Source organism: Centruroides vittatus, unplaced genomic scaffold, assembly GCF_030686945.1.
Source record: "Centruroides vittatus isolate TY-2023 unplaced genomic scaffold, ASM3068694v2 scaffold_2979, whole genome shotgun sequence".
NCBI lineage: Eukaryota > Metazoa > Arthropoda > Arachnida > Scorpiones > Buthidae > Centruroides > Centruroides vittatus.
In genome coordinates, this window is record NW_027122697.1 from 284,433 (window position 1) to 307,976 (window position 23,544).

At 32.3% G+C, this 23,544-nt stretch overlaps 1 protein-coding gene across 1 annotated transcript; it reads right to left on the minus strand.

The window, feature by feature from the left end:
- Positions 1-14,941: 14,941 nt before the first annotated feature.
- Positions 14,942-22,775, minus strand: LOC136987995 (DBH-like monooxygenase protein 1). The gene is made up of 14 exons (XM_067285763.1): positions 22,513-22,775; positions 18,627-18,773; positions 18,101-18,280; positions 17,937-18,023; positions 17,677-17,868; positions 17,492-17,591; positions 17,258-17,421; positions 17,123-17,180; positions 16,263-16,348; positions 16,144-16,182; positions 16,006-16,065; positions 15,791-15,924; positions 15,554-15,719; positions 14,942-15,467 (listed from the first exon to the last, which is right to left on the minus strand). The coding sequence occupies exons 1-14, from the start codon at positions 22,759-22,761 to the stop codon at positions 15,249-15,251; spliced, it is 1,881 nt and encodes a 626-aa protein (XP_067141864.1). The 5' UTR covers positions 22,762-22,775; the 3' UTR covers positions 14,942-15,248.
- Between the last annotated feature and the right edge of the window lie 769 nt (positions 22,776-23,544).

The window sequence follows — 23,544 nt, forward strand, 5'->3', positions numbered from 1 at the left end:
TGCTCTTCAGAGAACAGATATCAATTGAGAACCTGTTTTGAATATCCGAATTCCGTACTGTATTAAAGTTCAAACGATAAAACAAGTGATATTGGAACCGGTCAATTTAGTTTGAGTTGATTTATTGTTGATATTCTGCTGTTTCAAGTTGTAAATAAGATAAGTCTTCTGTAGTAGAATCTTTCAAAATTTAAATTAGGAATATCTAAAATAAACAATATCCGTTCGAGAAGATCTAATTGAAATCAAAATATTAAATTAATATAATTAAATGCCGTGCAGATGTAGAATACAAATAACTGATTTACGTTCTGAGCGGAGATAGAGCTCATTTCTTGGGGACATTTACGCCTTTAGAAGCGACAAAAATTATTTTCAAAATAATATACAGAATACCTTTAATCCGACATCATCGGGAGCAAGAGAGATTTCGAAATACGGGAGTTAGTGGTTTAGACATTATTAACTTGGTATCTTTTAATTCGGTAATTTTAATCGTGTTTATAAAACCAGTTTTGTTAATTTATCAAATATACTTTGCCGGAATATTAACTACAAAAGTGTATTAAAAATTTGCCATGGACGAAAAGGGCAATTGGCTGAAGCTCCCACTGACAGAGAGTCCAAACCAATCTTTTATAATAAAATATTTCCCCAAAAACATTCCTCGAAGAAAAATGAAGTCAACGCTGTACACGGGATCCTCCTAATTCAAATTTGTCGGGTCTCATGAAGCTAATAACGCGCCAATGAGTCTATTAAGCTAGTTACTACAGTACCGGATCAGTATCCAGCTTTTAGAAATGCAGAATTATCGGAAGACCGGAAGTTTTTGAATTTAGTTCGCCGCGCTACCACTTTGTGTTTTGGTATTCCAAATTTACCCAATGCGGAACTCAACTCAGCTCAAGGCTATTTATTTACTTATTTATTTTTTCTTTGTTAAGCGTCGCCTCTCATTTCTACGGTAGCTAATACACTACAACGACTCTATACATTAAGAAATTTAAGTATATTAATAAAAATTTTAAGCGAAACTAATATTCTTCGTTTAATTTTTATCCTAAATATTACACAAGTTATTTTATATTTTGAAGAGGATTAATAATGATCGAACAGGCCATGCTTCGAGCGTATATTAATTTGTATCTGTCAAATACAATTTCGTTCTTTATTTTCCATTATTTACTGTATATTTTAAACATATATATTTAGCTTTTGTCCAGTAAACCGCTGACGATTTCAGGATTTTTTTGACGTGTAATACATTCAAAATTTCGCTTTTACAATTTTATATTCTACTTGCATCACCTATTTACACATGTTTAATTCAAGTTGATTTTTTTATTAACTACATTTATTAACATCATGAAAATGAACATAAATATGAATTTTTAAAATATTAACTGTAAAAAGTTTTAAAGTTTTCTTCAACTTGAACTTTTTAAATTGTTATTTTAAACTAAGAAAAAGTATTTATTTTACTTTATAACTGCATGACATTTTTTAAACATTAAATAAACGTAGTCGAAATGTTTTTTTTTCTATTGAATAATAATTATTGCCGGAGGTTGCTTCAAAATTTCCGTGTAATAACCAGTTCAAAGTTTGTAAGGAAGCATCCTGTTATTTATGTGTTATGTTTTTTTTTAATTTACATAAATTATCACGCACGCTACAAAATAGCGAAATGCGATAACGTATTAAATCTATTTTTAAAAAATAATAGGAATTACTCTTAACTCTTTTAATACCTTTTTTTTACAAAAGTCAAGTATTTAATTACTAAAATTATATTAAAAAATCTATAAAATTTGATAAAACTTTGATAAAAATCTTAGTTATATCTTGCACTTTTCCGAATCTTCATCCCAAGTGAAATGTTTCTGATGAAGATTGGAAAATCGAAATGCATATACGAGAAAAATAAAGAAAATAACAACCAGTAATGGTTTTAAATGCTTTTTAAAATAATATTTTTAGTTGAAAAATTAAGACGAATATATATTAATAGGAATGATTATTCAATTAATTATAAAAACATGTTAGTGTGGCCATATCCAACGGATGTACGAGGAGAGATGATCAAAGAGGGTGATGAAAGAAAGACGAATCCATCAATCTGGAAAGAAAATCTGTAGAAACAATGAGAATTATAGAATGAAGGGGGATGCTTGAGATTAACTGCATACAATGGAGACGGTAATATCCGTCTCCATTGTATTACTAATCTAAGAATATTACTAATATTGCTGATTAGTATTTAGTATCAGTAGTTGCCTTTCAATACTGCTAATCAATAGTAAAAACGCCTTTAAAGAAAAATAAACAATAGGATTCATAATACAATGTGAATTCGTCTCTGTAAACCATATAATCCGGTAGACGTATCTCACAGCAAATTCTGGTTAGCAAATTGTTTTTATTTACGATAGACTTACATATGCATTTCGGGTTGGTATAATGTGATCGCAACCCCTCTTCAGTGCTAGTTCGTATAAAACGAAAATATATTAGAACATGACAATGATATACCTTAAAAACAGCATAAAAACACTTACAATTCACCTGTATGTAAATTACAAAAATTATGTTTGAATTAGTGGTTGGGAGGGCAAACTTTCCTCATCCCAAACTAGTATCCTAAAAAACACAAATTGTAAATATTGTATTACAATATTACAGCTAAATACATAGCCAGCAGATAATATTATACTCACATACATTAACACCATTTAACACAGTAACCAGCAGATAATAATTAGGGATTGCAATTGCTGGATCCCTCATCCAGCAATCCAGCTGGATCCAGCGCATTCTTCGGCCTGCTGAATCCAGCACTTGGTGCTGGATCCAGCGCTGCGGATCCGCAAATACTCAATTAACTTTCTAAATAATTGCGCAAAAGTCTACGTTGTCGCGTTGCCGCTTTGCTAACTACTAGACTGCTACTAATTACTTACTAATGACTTTACTACTACTCACTACTTTACTAACACTAATAATTAAATTACTTATAAATAAACTATACCTTAATCAATCTAGCAAAATTTAATAAAATAATAACGTATACAATCGCTTTTAACGATCTTCTTCAGTTACAAAAAAATACAACATTAACTATAGAACATAAAATGTGTTTCGAATAAATATAAAAAGAATAGTGCTTAATTACATCCCATTTTTTTTAAACAAGATACATAGATGTACTGCCAGGTCTGATAATTTTCGTATTGTATACCGACGTAATTCCACTGTTTTCAAACTTTTAAGAAACGATAAAAAGAAAGAGGATCGGAATTCAACAACGGGTATATACTCGATGCCTTTACACAACCAAAGTTTCAATTCCAAGCTTGTTTATGTGGGTGCAACGATGCGCAGTTTAAAACAAAGGCTCAAGAACACAAATATACAATCAGTAAGAACCTTGACAACACTGCGCTGGCATCATACGCAAGACAGAAGGATGTTAACGTCCAATGGGATCAAGCGGCAATTATAAAAACGACGACAAATAGGCAAACGGTCAAACATCTTGAGAGATTGGAAATCTGCAAGGCGCACATGACAACTGGTTGTATAAACCATAGAGATGCGGACTCATTGTCTACCATGTGGAGATTTTTTTACATTAATTAATGTTATTAACGGACAATGCTGGTTTCGTTGTTATATCTTATATACAGTAATACCCCGAACTTACGCGATAGGTGGGACCGAGCGATAACCGCATAAGTCGAATTCGCGTAAGTCGGGGTATAACTTCGCATATAAATACATACAAATTATTTTTAATTGGGGCCGGAGACTAAAGAAAACAACAATTTAGAAAAAAATGTTTAATAAAATCTTAGATAATACATATGTATAACAAATTATATTATTAAAGTCGTAAACCAAAGTTATTTTGTTATAGAAGGCTTCCTAAAATCTAACAAATTCGTCTGACGGCTCAAAGATTTTTTTCTCCCGCAAAATTTTTTCGTAGCATGCTAATAATTTTTTTATTTTTCGTTTTGTAGAAGAAATGCGCTCTTCGTTGGAGCCTATATTTTCTAAAATTTGTAACCTTTTTTTAATTAAACTGAGGCCTTCTGTTAAGTTTCCGACCGTCATTCGACCATCTGATTCAACTGGGTCTAAAGGATCAAGTTTCGCCAATTTACAAATTTTCATTTTTGTATCGAAGTCTTTGGAATGTAAAGTTAACATTATTAAAGATGGAGTTTTTCTTTTCTTGTTTGATGCAGAAGAATCAGTTCTACTTCGTTTGGATGACACAGTAGAGTCTCAAGTCTCCGTAGATATAACAAACACAGAAATAAATAAGACAAAATAAATTGTAGCTGTGCGTCGATTCCGCGCGACACGTCCGAACCTGTAAGCTGAACAATAGTTTAGGAGGAGTGAGTAATCAAGGGTTGCGTGGCGCTCAAACAAAAGACGAATCGTCGAGATTTGAAAATCGCGTAACTCCGGGTTCGCGTAAGTCGGGGTAGCGTAAGTCGAGGTATTACTGTACAGGGTGTTTTTTTTTTTTTAAACTGACGGTACTCAGAGACATCTGTAGAGCAATCTAACAGCCGGACTGTCGCCAAATTTGGGAGAGTGACTAAGGACGACATGGGAAAGAGATTCCGCGAAGAAAAAAGTAGTACCCAAATTTGCCGGTAGGGGTGGATTTGGCGCTGTTGTAACGAAACAGCTAAGAATCTGCATAAAATCCAGCTGCAATTAACAAACACACGAATGAATAATCAGACAGAGGTTTCAGTGTAATAACGAAAGTTTAATTAATCAGCAAATAATCTTCTCCCTTCTTCAATGTGATCACCGTCCTGCTGGACAACTCATTATATCCTGAACACTGTGTTCTCTATGGCCGAACGTAACATGTCTGCAGGAATGTTCTTCACAGTTCGAGAAATGTTGTCCTTCAAAGTCATCAAGTTTGGGACACTACCAAGATAGACCTTGGACTTTAAGTAACCCCACAGGAAAAAGTAACATGGGGTTAGATCCGGGGAGCGAGACGGCCATGCAAGTGGAAAAAAGCGACTGATGACCCTTTCTTCAGTGAAGTGCTGGTAACTTTTTCTCTACAACAGCGCCAAATCCTCCTCTACCGGCGAATTTAAGTATTAATTTTTTTCTTCGCAGAATCTCTTTTCCATGTCGTCCTTAGTCACTCTCCCAAATTTGGCGACAGTCCGGCTGTTAGATTGCTCTACAGATGTTTCTGAGTACCGTCAGTTTAAAAAAACACCCTATATATTTTTTCCGCTATTTATTTTGTTTATTTATCTATATTTTGTCCGTTTGGGCGTTTTCCGTTAATTTTCATATTTATTCCGAACACATTTTATGTTCTATATTTAATGTTCTATTTTTTTGTAACCGAGGAAGATCGTTAAAAACGATTGAAAACGTTATTATTTTATTAAATTTTGCTGGATTGATAAAGGTGTAGTTTATTTAACTTATTCTACTTCCAGTACATAGTTTTATATACTTATAAATAACTACAGACTAATATGTAGAGCCTATATATGAAAACTGGTAAGACTGATAGTCACTTAGCCACTGATTATCCGTCCTTATATATTAATATAAATTAATCAGTAGAATTGCCTTCGCTATTATTTATCTTAAAGATTACATTATAATTATAATCTAACTAAACATTTAAAGTTAATTATCTCTATCTCAAGTGTTAAACCGAACCAAAGTTAAGTTTACTATCTAAATGTGTAAGAAGTTTTACTGATTTATAGTGACCAGTCTAATAATAATAAAAGCTTCTAAATAATCTAATAAAAGCAGTCTAAATAATAAAAGCTTCTTAAGTATTTTTTAAAAATGTTTTATTTCATTAAAAAAAAACATAAATTGCAGGATAGATAGATAGACAGATAACACTATTGCACCAAAAATACATCCGCGCTGGATCCGCGCTGGATCCAGCTGGAATGATTTCAATCCAGCAAAAATCCAGCTGGATTCAAAACACTGCTGGATTGCAATCCCTAATAATAATATTCACATACATTTAACACGTTTTTTTTTTGGATGAGATGTACAGAGAACATAGACACAATGTGAGAGGTCGAAGTGAAGTGAAAACTTGGTAACATATACTGGAAGTTTGGTGTGACCAGTACAGTGGGGTGTGATAGAGGGAGGGTGTTAGAACATCTTAATGGGTTTTACTACTTAAGGATGGCTGCCAGATGTCATATGTGACAGTACCTGTATTTAGGTTCAAACAGAGTGTTACATTAGTTTTAATTATTACAAATTGTTCGTAAAAAATTTTTCTTTTTAAATATTTTTTCTTACATAAGGATTTTGATGCTGTCGGGTGATATTCACACATGATGGCACACATAGAGGATACATACACAATAATACTAAAAAATATAACAGTATCAGAGTTCACATTTCCCAGGCTAAATTATATTACAAATAATAAACTGTGTAGAAACGTAACCACGACATTAACTTATTTTAGTGCTATCTATCAACATAATTATATCAATCTAATTATATACTAAGGATTCATAAGGGTTCCAGAGTCAATGTCCGATACGAGTTACTTAACTTTCCCGGCAACATTTAAAACCGCGTTTGTGGCGTCATCTGTTATGATATTTTATTATTAAAAACTTTCTATATTTGTAACTACTGTCTCATAAAATAGCAAAAGCTTAATTTTCGATGTTGGGATGAGTTTCATAAAATAATTGTAAATGCTAAAAACGAGTAAAATCGTCATTAAGTTCGACCGTACTCGAGTTACAAGCGACCCCCTTTATCCCCACCCCTCGACCTCTAATCATTAAAATTCAATAGCATCAATCCTCCTAATACCTTTCTGCAAAATTTCAGAAATTTTCGACAAAAATTACAAGTTATTAAGCTTTCAAAGAGAGTGAACAAAATCGTGCCGCGCACACACACACACATTAACATCTGTACATACAGAAAAAATCCCAGAATTCTTATCGTACTCTCGACGTTTCAAGGTCTTCTGAGTCCAAAAATGTAAAAATCTTAGGGATCATTTTTGACCGATCGCCATACTGCCTTCTGTTATATATAACAGAACCGGGAAAGTAATAAATTATCAAGAAAGATCTATCACTAAGCAGGAAAAAATAGCAATTGCTATCAAATCTGATCTCTACATATCTCTACTCGCATGTAGACTTTGAGCCTATGCTATTTTAATTGTTTTAAACAATTTTTAAATTAAAATTTTATTTACTCAAATAAATTTTTGCTGACTTTTAAGCCACTTTTCTACGAATATAAGTATTAAATTACAAAATCTAATGGAAACATTTGTTGTTATTTTAATGGGACGTTTCCTTCTCTGTCAAGCATCAAGTTACGAAGAAAATATTAATCTACATCACATTTTCTTCACATTAATATTTTGTAAATAAGCATTTAATGTTTACAGAACGAATTGTACAGTATTAATATATTACAACTGATTTTTTATACGAAAATATATTAAATGACATATAGGAAAAGTTGACGAACTACGTTTTTACGCTGATCTAGAGATAAATAGAACACTTGTCTGGTGTAATGAACAGATCCCGTCTAACACTTAATGGTTGCTTTCTTATATGTACTGTACTTTAGTTGTCAAGCAAAAGGTTTGATTTATTTCCAACTGGCAATAAACTTTTTCGTGTGTCGTTTCCATAAGTACTCTATTTTGTATAATAGCTAAAATTTTCAGCCTTAGATCAGGTATTATTTACTTTCATTTTGATGTGAGATTCGTCTATGTGCGAATTGACTAACTTTATACTTATTTCCCAAGTGGGGTAGACTATCCGATCTGCGGATAAGAGATTAATCTGATTTTTTTTTTTTCGCCTTTCTATATGAGATGTAGCCTAGTATTATTTGTCATTTCTTCCTCACATGATAGTTGTACCACAACGCTTAAATAAATAAATAAATTTCCCAAGTGAAATTTCTGTCGTCAATAAAATCTTTCAGAATGTTGAAGTCGATATTTCTATAATTAGTGGTTTTCAATGGAGGTGCTACAGCGCATTAGAAACCGAAATGACACTTCCGCTCGCAACTTTGTAACTTATTTTTCCGCTTCTTCGTCAATGTACAGCTTATTGCGCTTATCGTACTTTTAGTAATGGGCTACAACTGTAATAAGGGTTGTAGCGCTACTCGGAACTAAATTTCACAGTACCCCTGAAGTGTCGTTGAGGCACCCTGGTATGCCACGGCATTCAAGTTGAAAACTACTCGTCTAACTAAAGCCTGATCTGGAAAAAGTACTGTCCTTAATAAATATCGTATAATTTTCAAATATATGAGTACTGTTATAGAATTTATGGGGGATGTTAAATATTGGCAATAAGATTCAATTTTCAATAACATTATCTCGAGCATTGAATATTTCATTCTTGCCAATTTATCGTAAGCTTATCCAAACAAATGTAAACTATAGCACACAGAGGTATTATATTGTCAATAAATTAAACATTTAAATGAATTTGGAGGCATCTTATCATTTACACTGGTAAGACAAAGCATTAGAGCCACCGCCTTAATATCAGGCCGGGCCATCTCTAGCCGGGTAACAGCTTGAATCCATGTAGGCATAGATCCAAAAGATATCTTGTTGCTGAAGGTATTTCAAGCCTCGCTTTCTCTATCATGATCCACAACTCCGCTGTAAATATAGTACCCAAAGCTTGAGACCGCCCGGCCCTCTCGACGATATCCTATAGAGCAGTGGTCCCCAACCCCCGGTCCGTGAATCAAATGGTACCGGGCCGCCCAAGAAACATTAAATTATTTCCATTTTATTTACTGTAGTGTATTTCTCTCGGGTTTGTGCAACTATCAATGGACTAGAGGTTAACCGGGAGCTTTACTTTACTTTACTAGAAATGAGTAGAAGGCCCAATCTTACAGCATAGCCTTTGAAAAAGAAGGATGAAGAGTTTTAGTGGAAATGAGAAGAAGAAAGAAAAGAAAAGACTAATAGGAAAGTGTGAAACGTGAGACCTCAGAGCGCCAAGTCGGTTCTATTAATTGAAAATAACAAATGCACAAAATATGGGGCATAGCCCATAAGCAAATAGTGAATATAAAGGAATTACAGAAAGGTATGGACGCCCAAGGGGCTGCCTCTGCTGAGACAGGTACAGCGATATACGAATAGATCGCAACGCGAATGGCCAAACACCTGGTGGTGACGATCGGGCTGCCAAGAAACAAACAAACCCGAAGCAAAATTTACATGAAAATGATAAAAAAACAAAAGGAAATGATACAAAGACTTAACCGGGAGCTAAGAGACGTCAACTAAAACCGTGAGTTAAACTTTTAAATCACTTTATATTCATTTTTTGGTGTAACTGTATTTTATTTTGAAGGCATGTTTAAATACAATTAAATTAAAATTATTAAATCAAAACAATCTAAAATATAAACAATCAACGTCCCCCCTCAGCGGGCCGCGGTAAAATTATCAAACGTTGACCGGTCCGCGGCGATAAAAAGGTTGGGGACCACTGCTATAGAGCCTCAGTAGGGTTCATATCAGGGGATCTTGTCGGCCATTGAATGTTCTGGAAGAAAGCTCCTCCAATCATTTTCGGGTACTGATAGCTCGATGTGAACAGTTATCTTGTTGAAACATGCCATCTCCTGCAGCACACATAAAGGTGATAAACGGTTGCAAGATGGTCAGTAAACAAAATATAATAGCCTGCGACAGGTAATGCTAGATGCACTAAAAGACAGGAGAAGACTTTCCACACCATTACAGAGCTTCCATCTCTTTGAATGGACAACTTGACAGTATGGGTACATGGTTTCACGCTGTTGACGTTCACCCGCAGCTGTCCATTCGCCCGATGAATCTGAAAACGCGATTCTACGCCACTCAAAAACAGTTTAGTTGCAATGTTCCCGGAACCAATCAAATTTGGTAATTTTCTATGAATTTTTAAAGTTCCAGAGAATTTGCAAAATATTAACGAATTCGATTTTAAAAATTCCGAACCGTACGTTTATAGAAGAAGCAAATAGGATTCTAACGCATAAAACTAGTTGGTTCTATCTTCCGTTTTAAATAAATTTTGAAAAAAAGATTTTCTCCAATGAAAAAGCCACTTTTAACGCCATCGCGTGCAAATCAAAAAGGTTACAATTAGCCTTAATAAAATTATTTAAACTACAAAATGTGTAATAATAAAATAGGAATGGCATATAATTATTTTAATTTTTATAGAAATCTGATTGGAGGATTTATAATCTGTTATTAATAATTCTATTAATAAATATTATCGAAACTTATTCGGTCCATTTATATATTTGTTTATGCGAATTTTAATGGACGTTCAAATTATATGTATGTACGTACATCTACTGTACATTCTGTTTATCAAAGTAAACTGAAGGTGTAAAAAGTGAATAAATTTCGAAAATTATTCCCGTTTTTTCGCTTGTTTTAGTATTGCGTATTTAAACGCGTACCAAATAATAATAATATTGTTCAACTCCAATTTTACTGACTCCGACGTAACACATTTAGTAAATAGAAGACAAAATTTCTTGTTTCAAGGCATCTTCGGATTGTTAACAATGTTTTGAAAATAGAATGCAACTTTTAGTACGCGGAATGTCCGATAGGCAGCGCATGCTGTTACTTGTTCCTGTCAAGGTCTGCATAAGAAGGTCAGGACACGCTCCCGTGATTCTATGCGGCAGCGGTCGTGTTGGGGCATATCGATAGAGATCACCATACGTGGTCCCTGCGTGAGTCGCTATTATTACGTATATACGTACTCAGAACGTTAAACAATGGGTTATTCTGTGGCACCTAATTGTAAAAGTAAGTCTACCGACCTTCGATTGTTTAGATTTCCTGCAGATAAGCAGAGGAAAGCGAAATGGGTGCAGAACTGCAGACGGGATAAGTGGCAGCCAACTGAACATTCTAAACTATGTGAGAGTAGTGTATATTATGTATTTTTCTATAGGTACTGTCTTTGAGATGTACTACACTCAAACCTGTTTTTGTGCGGTGGATAGGGACCGCATAAAAGAAAACGCATAAAAAAATCGCACAAAACTTCACGAGTAGCTATAAAAAATAGTTTTCGCAACACAATTAAAAAGTATTTTTTTATGCGGTGGATAGGGACCGCATAAAAAAAGTCTCACGTAGAAAATAACTCTGAAACCGTACGAAATAACTAGGAATTGCTTTTTTAACTCCTCTGGCCTTTTTCTGCAATCCCTAATGGGGAAAAAATCCTCTAAGAATTTTATTTTTTATATTAATTAATTATTTCCACTTAAATACCAATCTAACATTAAAAAGTTAAAAATAATCGTTAAAAAATGATTTTATTTGATAAATATAGCTGCAGAAAGTGTTATTTCATTTAACAAGGCGTGAAATTTCACACCTACAGTCTAAAGCTGGAGGGGAGCTAACTTACCGCATCTGTTCAAATATAACATAATATTTATGATTTTTATGCTATTAAAATAAGAGGGGACCGAAAAAAACGTATGAGAAAAAAATTTTACTGAATAAAAAATGAAAAAACCTGCTGATGTCATAGAAAACATCCAATAGAGTTTTAAAAAATTTTACAGGAGTCAATTATGTTCCAATTTGATTGAAATTTTCATATACCGCACAAAACAAATCGCACAAAAAAAGCCGCACAAAAACAGGTTTGAGTGTATACGTGAGCTCACATTAAATTATTTGTTGTTCAGCTTCATTTCGAAGAATCTCAGTTAGAACTGTTAATCTCAACTTTTCTGTCAGTGAGATTACATATTTTTGCCAGAGATAGGAACAGTACTTTGAATGTAAAAAAACTGTATGGAAGCAAAAACTCATTTATGCGTACTTCTGCTGACTTCCGAAAATGGTATTTTATTATATTTGTATCTTGTGTGTTTACAGAGAAGGAAGTTATGTCTCAGAAAAAGCTCTGTTAAAAATATCATCAAATTGTGTTTAATATTATCCTTTTTGATTAAATTTTATATAATTAGGAAAATATGACGTTTAAGCCTTTGTAAAGCCAAAAATGTTCATTAATTAAACGTTAGTCCAGTATTTATTTTTTAATGCATTAATATTGTATTGGTAAATGCTTTAAAATAAAATTTTGGATAACTTATGTTATTGCATTACTTTACCAAGTGCTTATATACGTAATTGCATCAGTTTTAGCACCTATTTAATTAGTTTCATTCACGACAGCAAGTGATGTGGATGATTGTTTCTTTTAAACTATTTGATCGAAAAGTTACATAAAATTGGGGATGCATAATCATCCGAAATTATTATTATAATTTTGACTGGAAATCACTGGATTTATGCAATTTTAGTTTAATTAATGTCGTATAAAACTGACTGCTCGTACAAGTTGGCTTAAAACATGCGACTCAAAATACCCCAAAATGGCGGCTCAAGAAGTAGGTCACGCGTGTCCTGACCTTCTTATACAGACCTTGGTTCCTGTTTAAAGCGTAGTGTTTGTTTCTCTCCTGTTAAACAGAAGGTCTGTCTCATATACTTTTCTTTGTTATCGCATACGATAGATAATTGGCATCATCATAACAGCGATTCCTCCTATTAGTCCATCATATCAAAAATCAACAATAATTACACGTGTAAATTGTATTAAAAATTTAGGAACTTATCAACCGAGTTTCTCTCGGTAGAACAGATACACCAAGCCTTGCCGGCCCAACTATAATAATAATAATAATTCATCAACACATCTACCCACCAATTACAAACCCCACGTGTCTAAAGTATACTATGGAATACTAGAAACTAAATAAACATTAAATGTGAATTACGTTTGACACCACCACCACCAACCCTTTAATCTCTCTTAGAAGCTGAGATATGGTTAAATTTATGCATAATAAATTGTGAATACCACAAAAATTAAGGTATCATCATTAACAACTTTCTAAGAATGGATAGTAATTAAAAATACGAGTAGTTTATAAAATTACAATTTAAAATAAATAAATCATTTTTGTGTTGGTACAATTATTTTTAATTCTTAAAGTTTAAGCATTAATCTGTACGAAAAGTGTCCTCGTAGTTATTTTATCAATAGTAAACAATATAATTATGACGTCTGTAGTACGAATCTATGTTATGAATACGTAACAAAAAGTTATTTCTTGCGTATCCAATAAATCAGTAGAAGTGGGAAATTAATTAAAATCAGTGATTACGCAAGGCAATAAAATAAGAGACTAACGAGGTCCAATAGAAAAAAGGTAAGACTTGGAATCGACTGAAATGTGTAAATCTTCGTTAGTTAACCACTCCAAGAAAATAGTAAATTGTTTTCCTTTTTTTTTTTTTTTTTTTGAGGAAATTGAATTTCTCGATTTAAGTCTTGAAGCGAATATCGAATCAGGTTTATAGCACAAATTTAATAGCGAGGTTGAGGACGAAGTTTTAAACGCGAAAACGTGTATGTCGGACGTTCGGCGCAGCTTTCCTATAAGCCTAGAAGTTTGGCAATGGCATTTGGATAGTCAGTAGAATCATGCGCGAAATTTCAAACATCATTGTCAAACATCTAGGCTTACATGAAAGCGGCGCCGAACGTCCGACATACAAGTTTTCGCGTTTAAAACTTCGGCCTCAACCTCGCTAATATAACTCAATCAATATTGATAGAATGATGTACAGTACGGTAGATGTTGTGTATTTATAAATCAGTCATTCATTGCCTGACCTCGAAAACTTCAAACTGTCGATTAAAAAATAATATTGTGCTTTCCGAATATAAAGAACAGGAAAACGTTCCATAATAACAACCTTGAAATTTGTCATGTGATACTTCCAGATCTTACATATTCCCCCGAGCGACTTATTTAATAAATCTTAATATGTAAGATTTTGTTGAAAACTGTTTAAAAATTATATATTACACAAATACAGGATGTCTCAAAATTTAAATGTAATATTCATATATTCATCACATGACTACATAACTTTCTGCCATTTCTCCAGTGGAAGAAACACCAAATCTGATAGCGTCCTTTTGCCGACATTTTTATTTGGAAGAAATGGATTACGTGGACCATTAAACCTCATAAATCGAATAGCATCATTTATATGAAATAAAATTTTAAATGTCTCTCCTAATTTTTCACGAATTAAATAAAAAGTAAACATAAACAAAAAAATTAATTTGAAATTTTCATGGTCAGCATATTCAGTTGTTGACTATTATATCGAGGATGACTAGTTTTTATATTCTAATTAATAATTGATTTATTCTTCTGTTATTCATTATTTTGCAGTCTCGTTTATAGTTTTCCTGTTAATTAAACATCCTATGATTTGGTACCAATGCTAATAAATCGTTGTAACAATACAATTTATTCATAATTAAATATAAAAATTTATACTTAATTATGAAAATAGCAAAATATTATTTTTTAAATTTAAACATTTTAAATTATAGAAATATCTATTTTATTAAATTTGTAAAGTATTACGTTTATTTCGAATGTAACATAACAATGCACTGTGCTGTACGTGGCTTTAGGGGCAAATTTCTTAAGTAAAATACATTTTATGTTTAAGGTTGTTAAGTTTTTATGTTTCACTACATCTTCTGACTTCAATACAGCTAAAATACAGTATTATATTTAAAAATTTCTGACATTGATATAAAAAGTGAAAATCTGTATTTAATTCGTTGAGAATAAAATTTCTCAGAGATCTTTTAAGGCTGGAAACTTCACAGATTTATTAAGATGTTTATTTACCTATGAATAAAAAGCCATTAACATTAATTTGTATTTATTTTAAGCATTTTATAATAGTTTAATGTATTGAAAAGATACGTAACAATGAAATAAATAACAAAAGAGAGCGTGTTATATATGTGTTTATTTAATAAACTTTACAACACTCTATGAATGATATTAAAAATACCTGAAATATTAATGGGAGAAAGTCAGATTATAATTAGAATTAAACATCATTACTGTATTCTGTTGAATCAATGCCAATTTTATAATAATCTTTCCTGAAGGTAAAGTGTATTATTTTAAACGAATAATAACAATTTTTTAATCGAAAAATAAAGTTTTATATAGTAAACTCCTCACTAACTGAGTCTCTCGCGATGACCTTTAATTCGAATTAGTAATATAATACAATTCTCTAACAGCTTATTTTAGAAGAGAGTGGCGAAGAACTGATCGAGTAATGCGTACGGAATTATACTTCCATTCGAAAACCTACGTTTAATAAAATCAATATCTTCAAATTTGTTTTCGGATTCAATATTTTCGTTTTCTTCATCTAATCGCTTCGGGTTGTTTCTTCTTAAAGCGCATTTATTTGGCTTCACGTAACTTTTCTTCACTTTCGGATAAGTTGATAGAATAAAGGTCTGAAATGATTCGTTATCGTCAATACATCTGTTAATATGAAATATTATTTGAAAATTTGTATTATTAGGCTAACAAATTAGAATACCGGAACAAGTTTCCATCCTCGATCTGTGCAAAGATTCAATTGAGGACTGTATCTCATGGATTTTCTCGTAACGTCAATTGCGTTCTGGTTCCATGGATAATCGTAAAGGAATTCGAAGAAACTTTCGTTCTTCCCAGTAAATGGAGAAATTAGAAATTTGTCGTCTCTTAAATGTCAAAATATCGAATTATTTTATCATTCGATTTTTTATTTATTGTAGAATTTTGAGATGCTTACTCAGATATCTGTTTAACTCCAAGAGAACTAAGAAAATTTTTAGGAAGAGAGCAACTTCCAGTCAATGCTAAACTTATCCTTGGATAGTACATTAAAAATGCCATGCACATCTCGTCTCTCGAAGATAAACCACCCTAAAAGAATAAAATAATTAGTTATTAACATTTATGAATTTACAAATAAAAAGTATTAGTTAAATCTATATAGTTCCATACAAAGGTTACTCTGCTTCTTTTACGAGAATCGTAGGAACATTCAACAATAAGATGATCGTCCTACAATAAAATTACATATAAAATATATGAAACTTCTACATTATATTGTAAAAAAAATATGTATTTTTATATACTTACAGGCAGAACAGTATGAATTTTCGAAAGCTTACGAACATGCTGTAAATAGTTATAATCCAAGTTTTAATATAACGAGATATTTTTTATCCATTAACATTCAAATCATATAAAATTAACACCTGTAAATTAAAATCGTAATTAGCATCGGATGCGATCGGTTCGAGTTCTTCATTACCTCTAAAATGCCTCACAATTATCCTTCTTCCTGTAAACGTGAATTACACAATTTTTAATTATTTACAAAGAAATCGAATAGTTATTCATTTGAAATAATTGAATATAATTATTAAACGATATTTGAGATTTTTACAAGACTATTCTCAAATATATGAGCTCGATTTTGTTATATTTCTACATTGGCATAATTCACGCTAGTTATTGGGATGGCCAAACTCATCCCAAATCAGCTCAATTTACTGGATGAGAATAAGAACAATTATTTGTAACCCCTTAATTAAAAAGGTATTAAACATATATATTTAATACGTAACCAAATCAACGAAAATAAACATACCGTATTTTACGGACTATAAGACGTACTTTTTTCTTCGAAAAATTGCCTCCAAAATTCAGATGCGTCTTATACTCCGTAGCGTCTTATAGGTATTTTTTTTTTTTTTTTAAATTGCTTAAAAATTAAGGTGCGTCTTATAGTCTGTAGCGTCTTATAGTCCGTAAAATACGGTAATTAAACCGTAGTTTTGGATCGTTGAATTTATAAATAACAAATAATTAATTATTTTCGGGCTGTACGTTATTCATGAGTACAATTAAGAGGGTTGACAGGATATTCATTTCGTGATTTCGAGGTATTACTGTACGACAGCGTTACGAAGCATTACATCGGGTGGTGTGACCTAATGTATTGATGATTACTTATGGTTCACATAAAAAATTTTATATTAAAGTTTTGACATTACAATTAATGTAATGTAAGCAAAAATATATTCTTAATATCAAATATTAACTTTTACCATACCTAGGAAATGTGAATGAAGCAAAACACCAAAGACTTTGATACCTCCCGGAGGAACACGCTAGAGAATAGAAATGATTAACAATTGTGTATTATTAAGACATTTTTGTACAATCTCAAAACTTTTTGTAATTCTACCTGTTTTAAGCAAGAAGGAGCTACGTGTCCAGACACGACAAATTCTTTTTGTTTCGGTGGCACCAACATGCAAGGATACCACAAGTTTCCCGTGCCTAACACCGAACTGTCGTATTTTCTGAGTTTTCGTGTATATGTGATTCTGAATCCCGAATTATCGACAACTGAGAAACAGAGTGTAAACACAAATTATCAAAGTTTAATAAAATATTATAGTTTCTAATTAAAATTTACCCCTTTTTAATGACGGATTATCATAATGTACTTCCAACAGGAACCATTCAGCATCAGGCAGACCCAAAGGATGACCGATATTTTCAGGAAAATAAAATTTCTGAAAATGATGAAACCCAGCAGCAATAAGATTTTCATTTTATAAAATTAAAATATATTAAAATAACTAATTTCTAAATACTCACGCCACCTCCAATTGCCCAAACTATATTTACAGTGAAACAAAATGGAAATTTCGGGATTGAATTCTTAGTGTAGCATCTATGATATGTTTTATCTGCATATTTGAATACAGTTTCGTTTGTAAGTCCCGTACATTCGTATAAAAGCATATGATGAACAACGCCTTCGTGTCCCGGTTGAATAAGTGGACCAAACTATTAATAAAATTTGCCAATTTACACACAATTAAATGTATAATGCAGTTATTTTTAATAACGCTTACTTCTATAATATGATGTTTTCTATCAAGATGAGGAACTCTGAAAAATGTACAAATATATTCCGTGTCGCTTCCTTCCGGAACTGTAACCTGCAATGTGTAAATTAAATAATATAATGAATATTTATGCTTAATAAATAATACCAAAATCGTTAAGTTATTCTTACATTTGGACTTCGAACATCCCAATAATAAATGTCTTCTGGTTTCTCTGTAAATCTGTGTTCAACTTCCTCTTTCAGTAAAACGCTTCTAGTTCCTCTAGTGGTTGGTCCGTGATAACTAACTGCATCTATAGAATTGGGATTTTCAGGACTGTAAGCGTATATCAGTCTCGTAGTTTCTTCCTAAACACAGGGAGAAATATATTTAATGAAAAATAAGTATATAGAAAAGTCAATTTTGGTTTTATTCGATTACGGCAACACGACGCATGGGCGATCTGCCGAGGGGGGAATACCTCCCGGAAGATGGGATGAGAAACTAACCCCTATTTAGGTGTTACTATCGTGAAGAAAACCGGAAAGTGCACATTGGCCAGGCGCGAACCAACGACCAGTGTTTAGTAATTTTATCTAGCCGGCCACTGGTGGGCTATACGGAAGTCAGAGTTAACGATTTCCGGGGTCAATTTTTCCGCCCGAAATGCCTACTGTGATGTATAAAAAGGAATAACATTTGTAGATAACTAACCGTTATGACCATATCCTGATCATCGCACGTGTCCAGCAATCTTTTAAATCGTAACTTTGTATGAGTGTTGTTTTTCTCGTGCCATAACAATTCCCAATCCTGTTGCTCGTCGATTTTCGGTTGAAACTTTCCTTCGGCGTGTCTGTCCTAAAATTCGATATAATTTTTCATTGAATAAAAAGTATTAGCATAATTATCAAAGTAGAAAATAAAATATTTCGTGTAAGACTATAACAAATGTAAGAAACAAGAGACGATATGTGCAACAGTATGAAATATTTATAGAATTATTTTAATAGTCTCATAAACAAAATTCGTTTTTTATATATTGACAGGCCTTCATTAAACACAATCCGTCATTAATATAATCCTTTTGTATTAGAAAGAAACAGAAGCTGGAACGGCAATTTGCATTGCGATCAACCAGATATTAGTTTTTATATCTAATTACACAACTTACTGGTTTTCTTTGTAGCTAACCTTGGTATTAAGTAAGTAATTGTTAGAATCTACCTACTTTCTCGTTTCACACCTTTACCATGTTAGTTTTTCCAAGAGAAACGTCTGAAGAAAACATCTATTGTGTGAAGAAATACGCAATATTGGGGAAAACGAACATTATCATCTAGTAGAATCCAGTCAAGTTATACTTAATTTATATTACTTTTACTTGGGATTAAGTTTCATTTCCGGTCGTTAAAGGTAAAATGTACATGCAGTGGATATTTCTAAAACGCTGTTTTTGAATACATTAATTTAATAATTGCATCATCAAAGCCATAGCCAGGGGGCTCTTTTCCGTGAACCTGTCAGTTCTTCCTTGGCTGGTAGCCACAGAAAAAGACAACGTCAGTCAGGGCCGTCGAGAAGAGAATGCTAGGGATTTTTCACCCGGCCCAGACATAACATAGCGGCGCGTATTATTTCCTATCCGTATAAATGAATGTTACTTTTACTAACAATAAATAAAATTTCTTAACACTGCTTTTATTTCCCGGCTGTTATGTATACATAACAAAGGAAGGTATTCCAATCGTGTCAAATTTGACCCTCCGGGTTTTTTACAACACTTCACATCTTAAGACCTTCTCAAAAAAGTCAAAAAATGATTCATGTGAGGTGGTGGAACTTAATGAAAATTTTATTTTTTATTAACTAATATTCACAATTTCTGAAAATAGTCTTTGTTTTATATTGTTTTATCTAGACAGAATAAGAGTATACAAAAGAAGCAAATAATTAACATACATAAAATAGGATAGGCAATGCTTATGGCCATTTTAATGAGTTACTCGTTCATTATTTAAACCTCTGAATGCATTGCGTAAGCAAATGCATTGCGTTTATTTGTTACCGTATAAAAAAAACTCGCAGGTGCATGGAACAGTTTGTCAAATATTAATGCAGCATCCTTGTTAGGAAAACATTACATCTTTTGACCTTATTATAACACATGACTTGATTTTTCACAGCATGCTAGTTACTATCAAACCTCGAATATATTAATGCTAAATTGCAGTCATTTCATTTTGATGTATTGCATGCATACGGGCAAGTTGAAGATATAAAGAAATTATACCAAATTTCGGAATGCCCTTACCCGATCTCAGAATATGGCTCGTTCTGAGCATGTTGAAGTTGCAATGTCGGTAATTGAATTGCATCAAGACAGATCTGGACAGTAGTATTTAAGCGATTTTTCTATTTATTTTCTTGGCCACAACATTACGCAGATGAATTCTAAATTTCCTCAAGTAGTACTGAAGAACATGCCATTATTAAACCTCATGACGAGTATCACGTTTAATGACAGTTCTAAATTCTTATTAGTGTCTGCATCATTTCAGTAAGGTGATTTGCGAAATTCCGATTTACAGTCACAGGAAATTAACAGATGACAGCACAAGTGAGAGACAGTTAGTGTGCCAAAAGCATAGTTGCCATACACACGTCCTGAAACACTTGCAGAATGTAATAAAGAAATGTTTCGGAACATTTTATTAGCTTTAAAATTTCTGTGCATTTTGTCTTTCTATTCGTGCTCTTGTGAAAGCACTTTTAGCACGTTACGCCGTCTAGACATCTATTAGCGTTATTCGATGATGGCCGAAAGCTTACCGTTATTTTTGCTGGTGAACCCCGCTATGACAGAAACTGACCTGGAAAAACTGGTTAGCATTCTTGCTTACGGAACAGGCAAACAATTGAATTACAGTATATCATATGAAACTGATGAGGATCGGAAATGCAGTTATATATTTAAGGAAAACGAATAAATTACTGTTTTATTTCGCATTGTAAGTTCATATAGTCAGCGTAGTACACACTGCATTTAGATTACTACTAGCTTTATCTTTGAAAGATCACAAGTAGTCTACTGAGAATTTTTCTTAATCCTTGTTACATCCATGGATAGTAAATCATTTTAAAACTTATTAACGAATAGCTAAATATTATGCTAACTTTAGTACAGGTATACATCTAGTTACGTCGTTCTCGAGTATACGTCATTTGTCAAAAAAGTATACGGAAAAATAAAAATCAAGTTTAAGTCATTTTATTCGACTTTACATCTGTCCGCCACAAATATTGAAGTCATAATATCACTAGAAAAGCGTTAAAAGCGTATAAAATCATATTAAAATATGTACATTTACAGTCAATGTTAATATAATCATCATAAATCCTAGAGAACGAAACATGAAAACATCTGTGTTTCTGTGTTGTCATCTTATTTAGCGGTCTTTAAGTGCTCATTATTAGCGTTTTTCACCGTACTTTCGACTTATGTCGTAACTACACAAGTAAATTCGACTTACGTTGTTTTTCGACTTACGTCGCTTCTCCTGGAACCAATTACCGACGTAAGGCGAGGTATACCTGTATTGGAAATGTTCAAAAAAATACTGTGTAATTCACAGTAGTGAATACTATTCAAAATATACACAATAGAATATATAGTATGTTTATGCTATCTCGTATGTGCATAATCAGCAATATATAAACTAAAAATATAGGCCCTATACTTGTAATAAAATCGTTTATAAATTCCATATTCGTACTATACATTTTTATATAAAATTATGATATTATTCTACAGTTACTTTCATTTTCTTATACTTCCGTTTAATTAAGATAAAGAAATATATATCCGATAACTGTTAGTAAAATTTAATTAATTACTTGATTGCTCAATTATCTTTTTAAAACATTCACAAAAAATAATTAATTGAAAAACCACAAAATATCTTCACTTTTAGTCCACGTCAATCTTTCTTTCTTTCTGTACTTCTCCTCCGGTTTATATGGAGATTCTCGCCTTGATTTGCCTCTTCTCCGATAGACTCCACGTCAATCCCCGGGATAGAACAGTCTTAAGGAGGGGAGTAGAACCTTTACTGTTCGACTCATACAAGACTAGAGTGCTCACATAATTAAGGGTAGAACATCTAGGCACTAAAAGTTGTAATTACTTTTGAGTTATTACTTATATAACTCATAACTTATATGATTTTTATAACTATTACATATCTTTTAGAGTCTAGATGTCCTTGCTCTACTTATAATGAAGATATTTTTTTACCGTTCTTTCCGCCCGCCCAAGTGTGCGCTTATGGATTTTCTGATAAACAGATCTTAAATACTGCATAAATTAATTCAATAATATTTACGAATCTCTTACTAATATATTTATTTATTTTTAATTCTTTAGTGAAAATTTCAAGCAATAAAATATTAGCGTTATAAATTGGTGGCAGATTCACGTTGTTTATCGTGACATAACATAGTGATGACTTCAACTAATCAAATTACTTGAACACACTTCTTAAAAATTAGAAAAGTTCTAAGGTATTTTATATAAAAGAATGTATTTTCATTTACGTACGTGAAATATCGCTTGGTTATCGTTAATCCATCCAATGACTATATCACTGCCTTTCATGCCTCCGTTTGAGGAGATTCCAAATCCGACCCATCCATTAGTCGCCACTTCTACTTGGAAAGTGATGGAATCGTCGTACATGGACCACCAAAGCTCATAATTAGAATCGAATCTTAAATGTCGTTTCCAGTTTTCCGCAGAAATCGAAGACGAAAATAAAAGGAACAAAGTGAAAATTCCGATGGCAATCATGTTCGCAACACTGAAACGTTGTAAGGAAAACCAGTTCTTATATGCGATTTATATACATTCATTGACGTCAACAATTTGATTATTTTTCTGTTACGTTGACTTTTGCAAATCTCTTCCTAATATCGACTGTTTATTTTGAAAGGGGTGTAAGTTCATTTTTTTTTTTCAAAATATTTAATGGTTGCATTTTCGTTAATTTAAAAATACAAATAAAGTCTACTAAATTTGACAATGTTTCTATGATTTTAGAAATACGTAAGTTGATTACATAAAGAATTTTATGTGAATTTAACTAAATCAATATATTCTTTTTGGGTCGTAATGGATTTACACCACTTTCAAAAAAAACGGTTCATATACTGAGTAGTACATTATAAGTTTAATATGATTTTTAGGAAAATTATATCTTCACAGCAAAATTTTTCTATAGTGAACTCAAAACGTCTTCTTTTTTTTAAAGTGTAAATTCGTTAGGTAAAAGTAAACCTCTAAAGTTTTTCATATTCGTATAAATTACTAACCTGTAATCACTCCAAAAACATGGGTAACTCAAGGAATGAAAGTAAGGAGACCAATTATTATTATTTTATTTTTCAATTAAAATAATCGATATGTTTGAAATGAGACAAGAATAATAATTGCAATACTTAACGAGCAATTATTGGATTGCAGTTTGAAAAAAATTGTAGATCTATAAATTCTCATTGTAATCCGTCCGTCGTCTGTCCGTTTGTCTGTCTATCTTTAATCTCGAGAATTGGGTAAGTTAGATAGATAGGCATA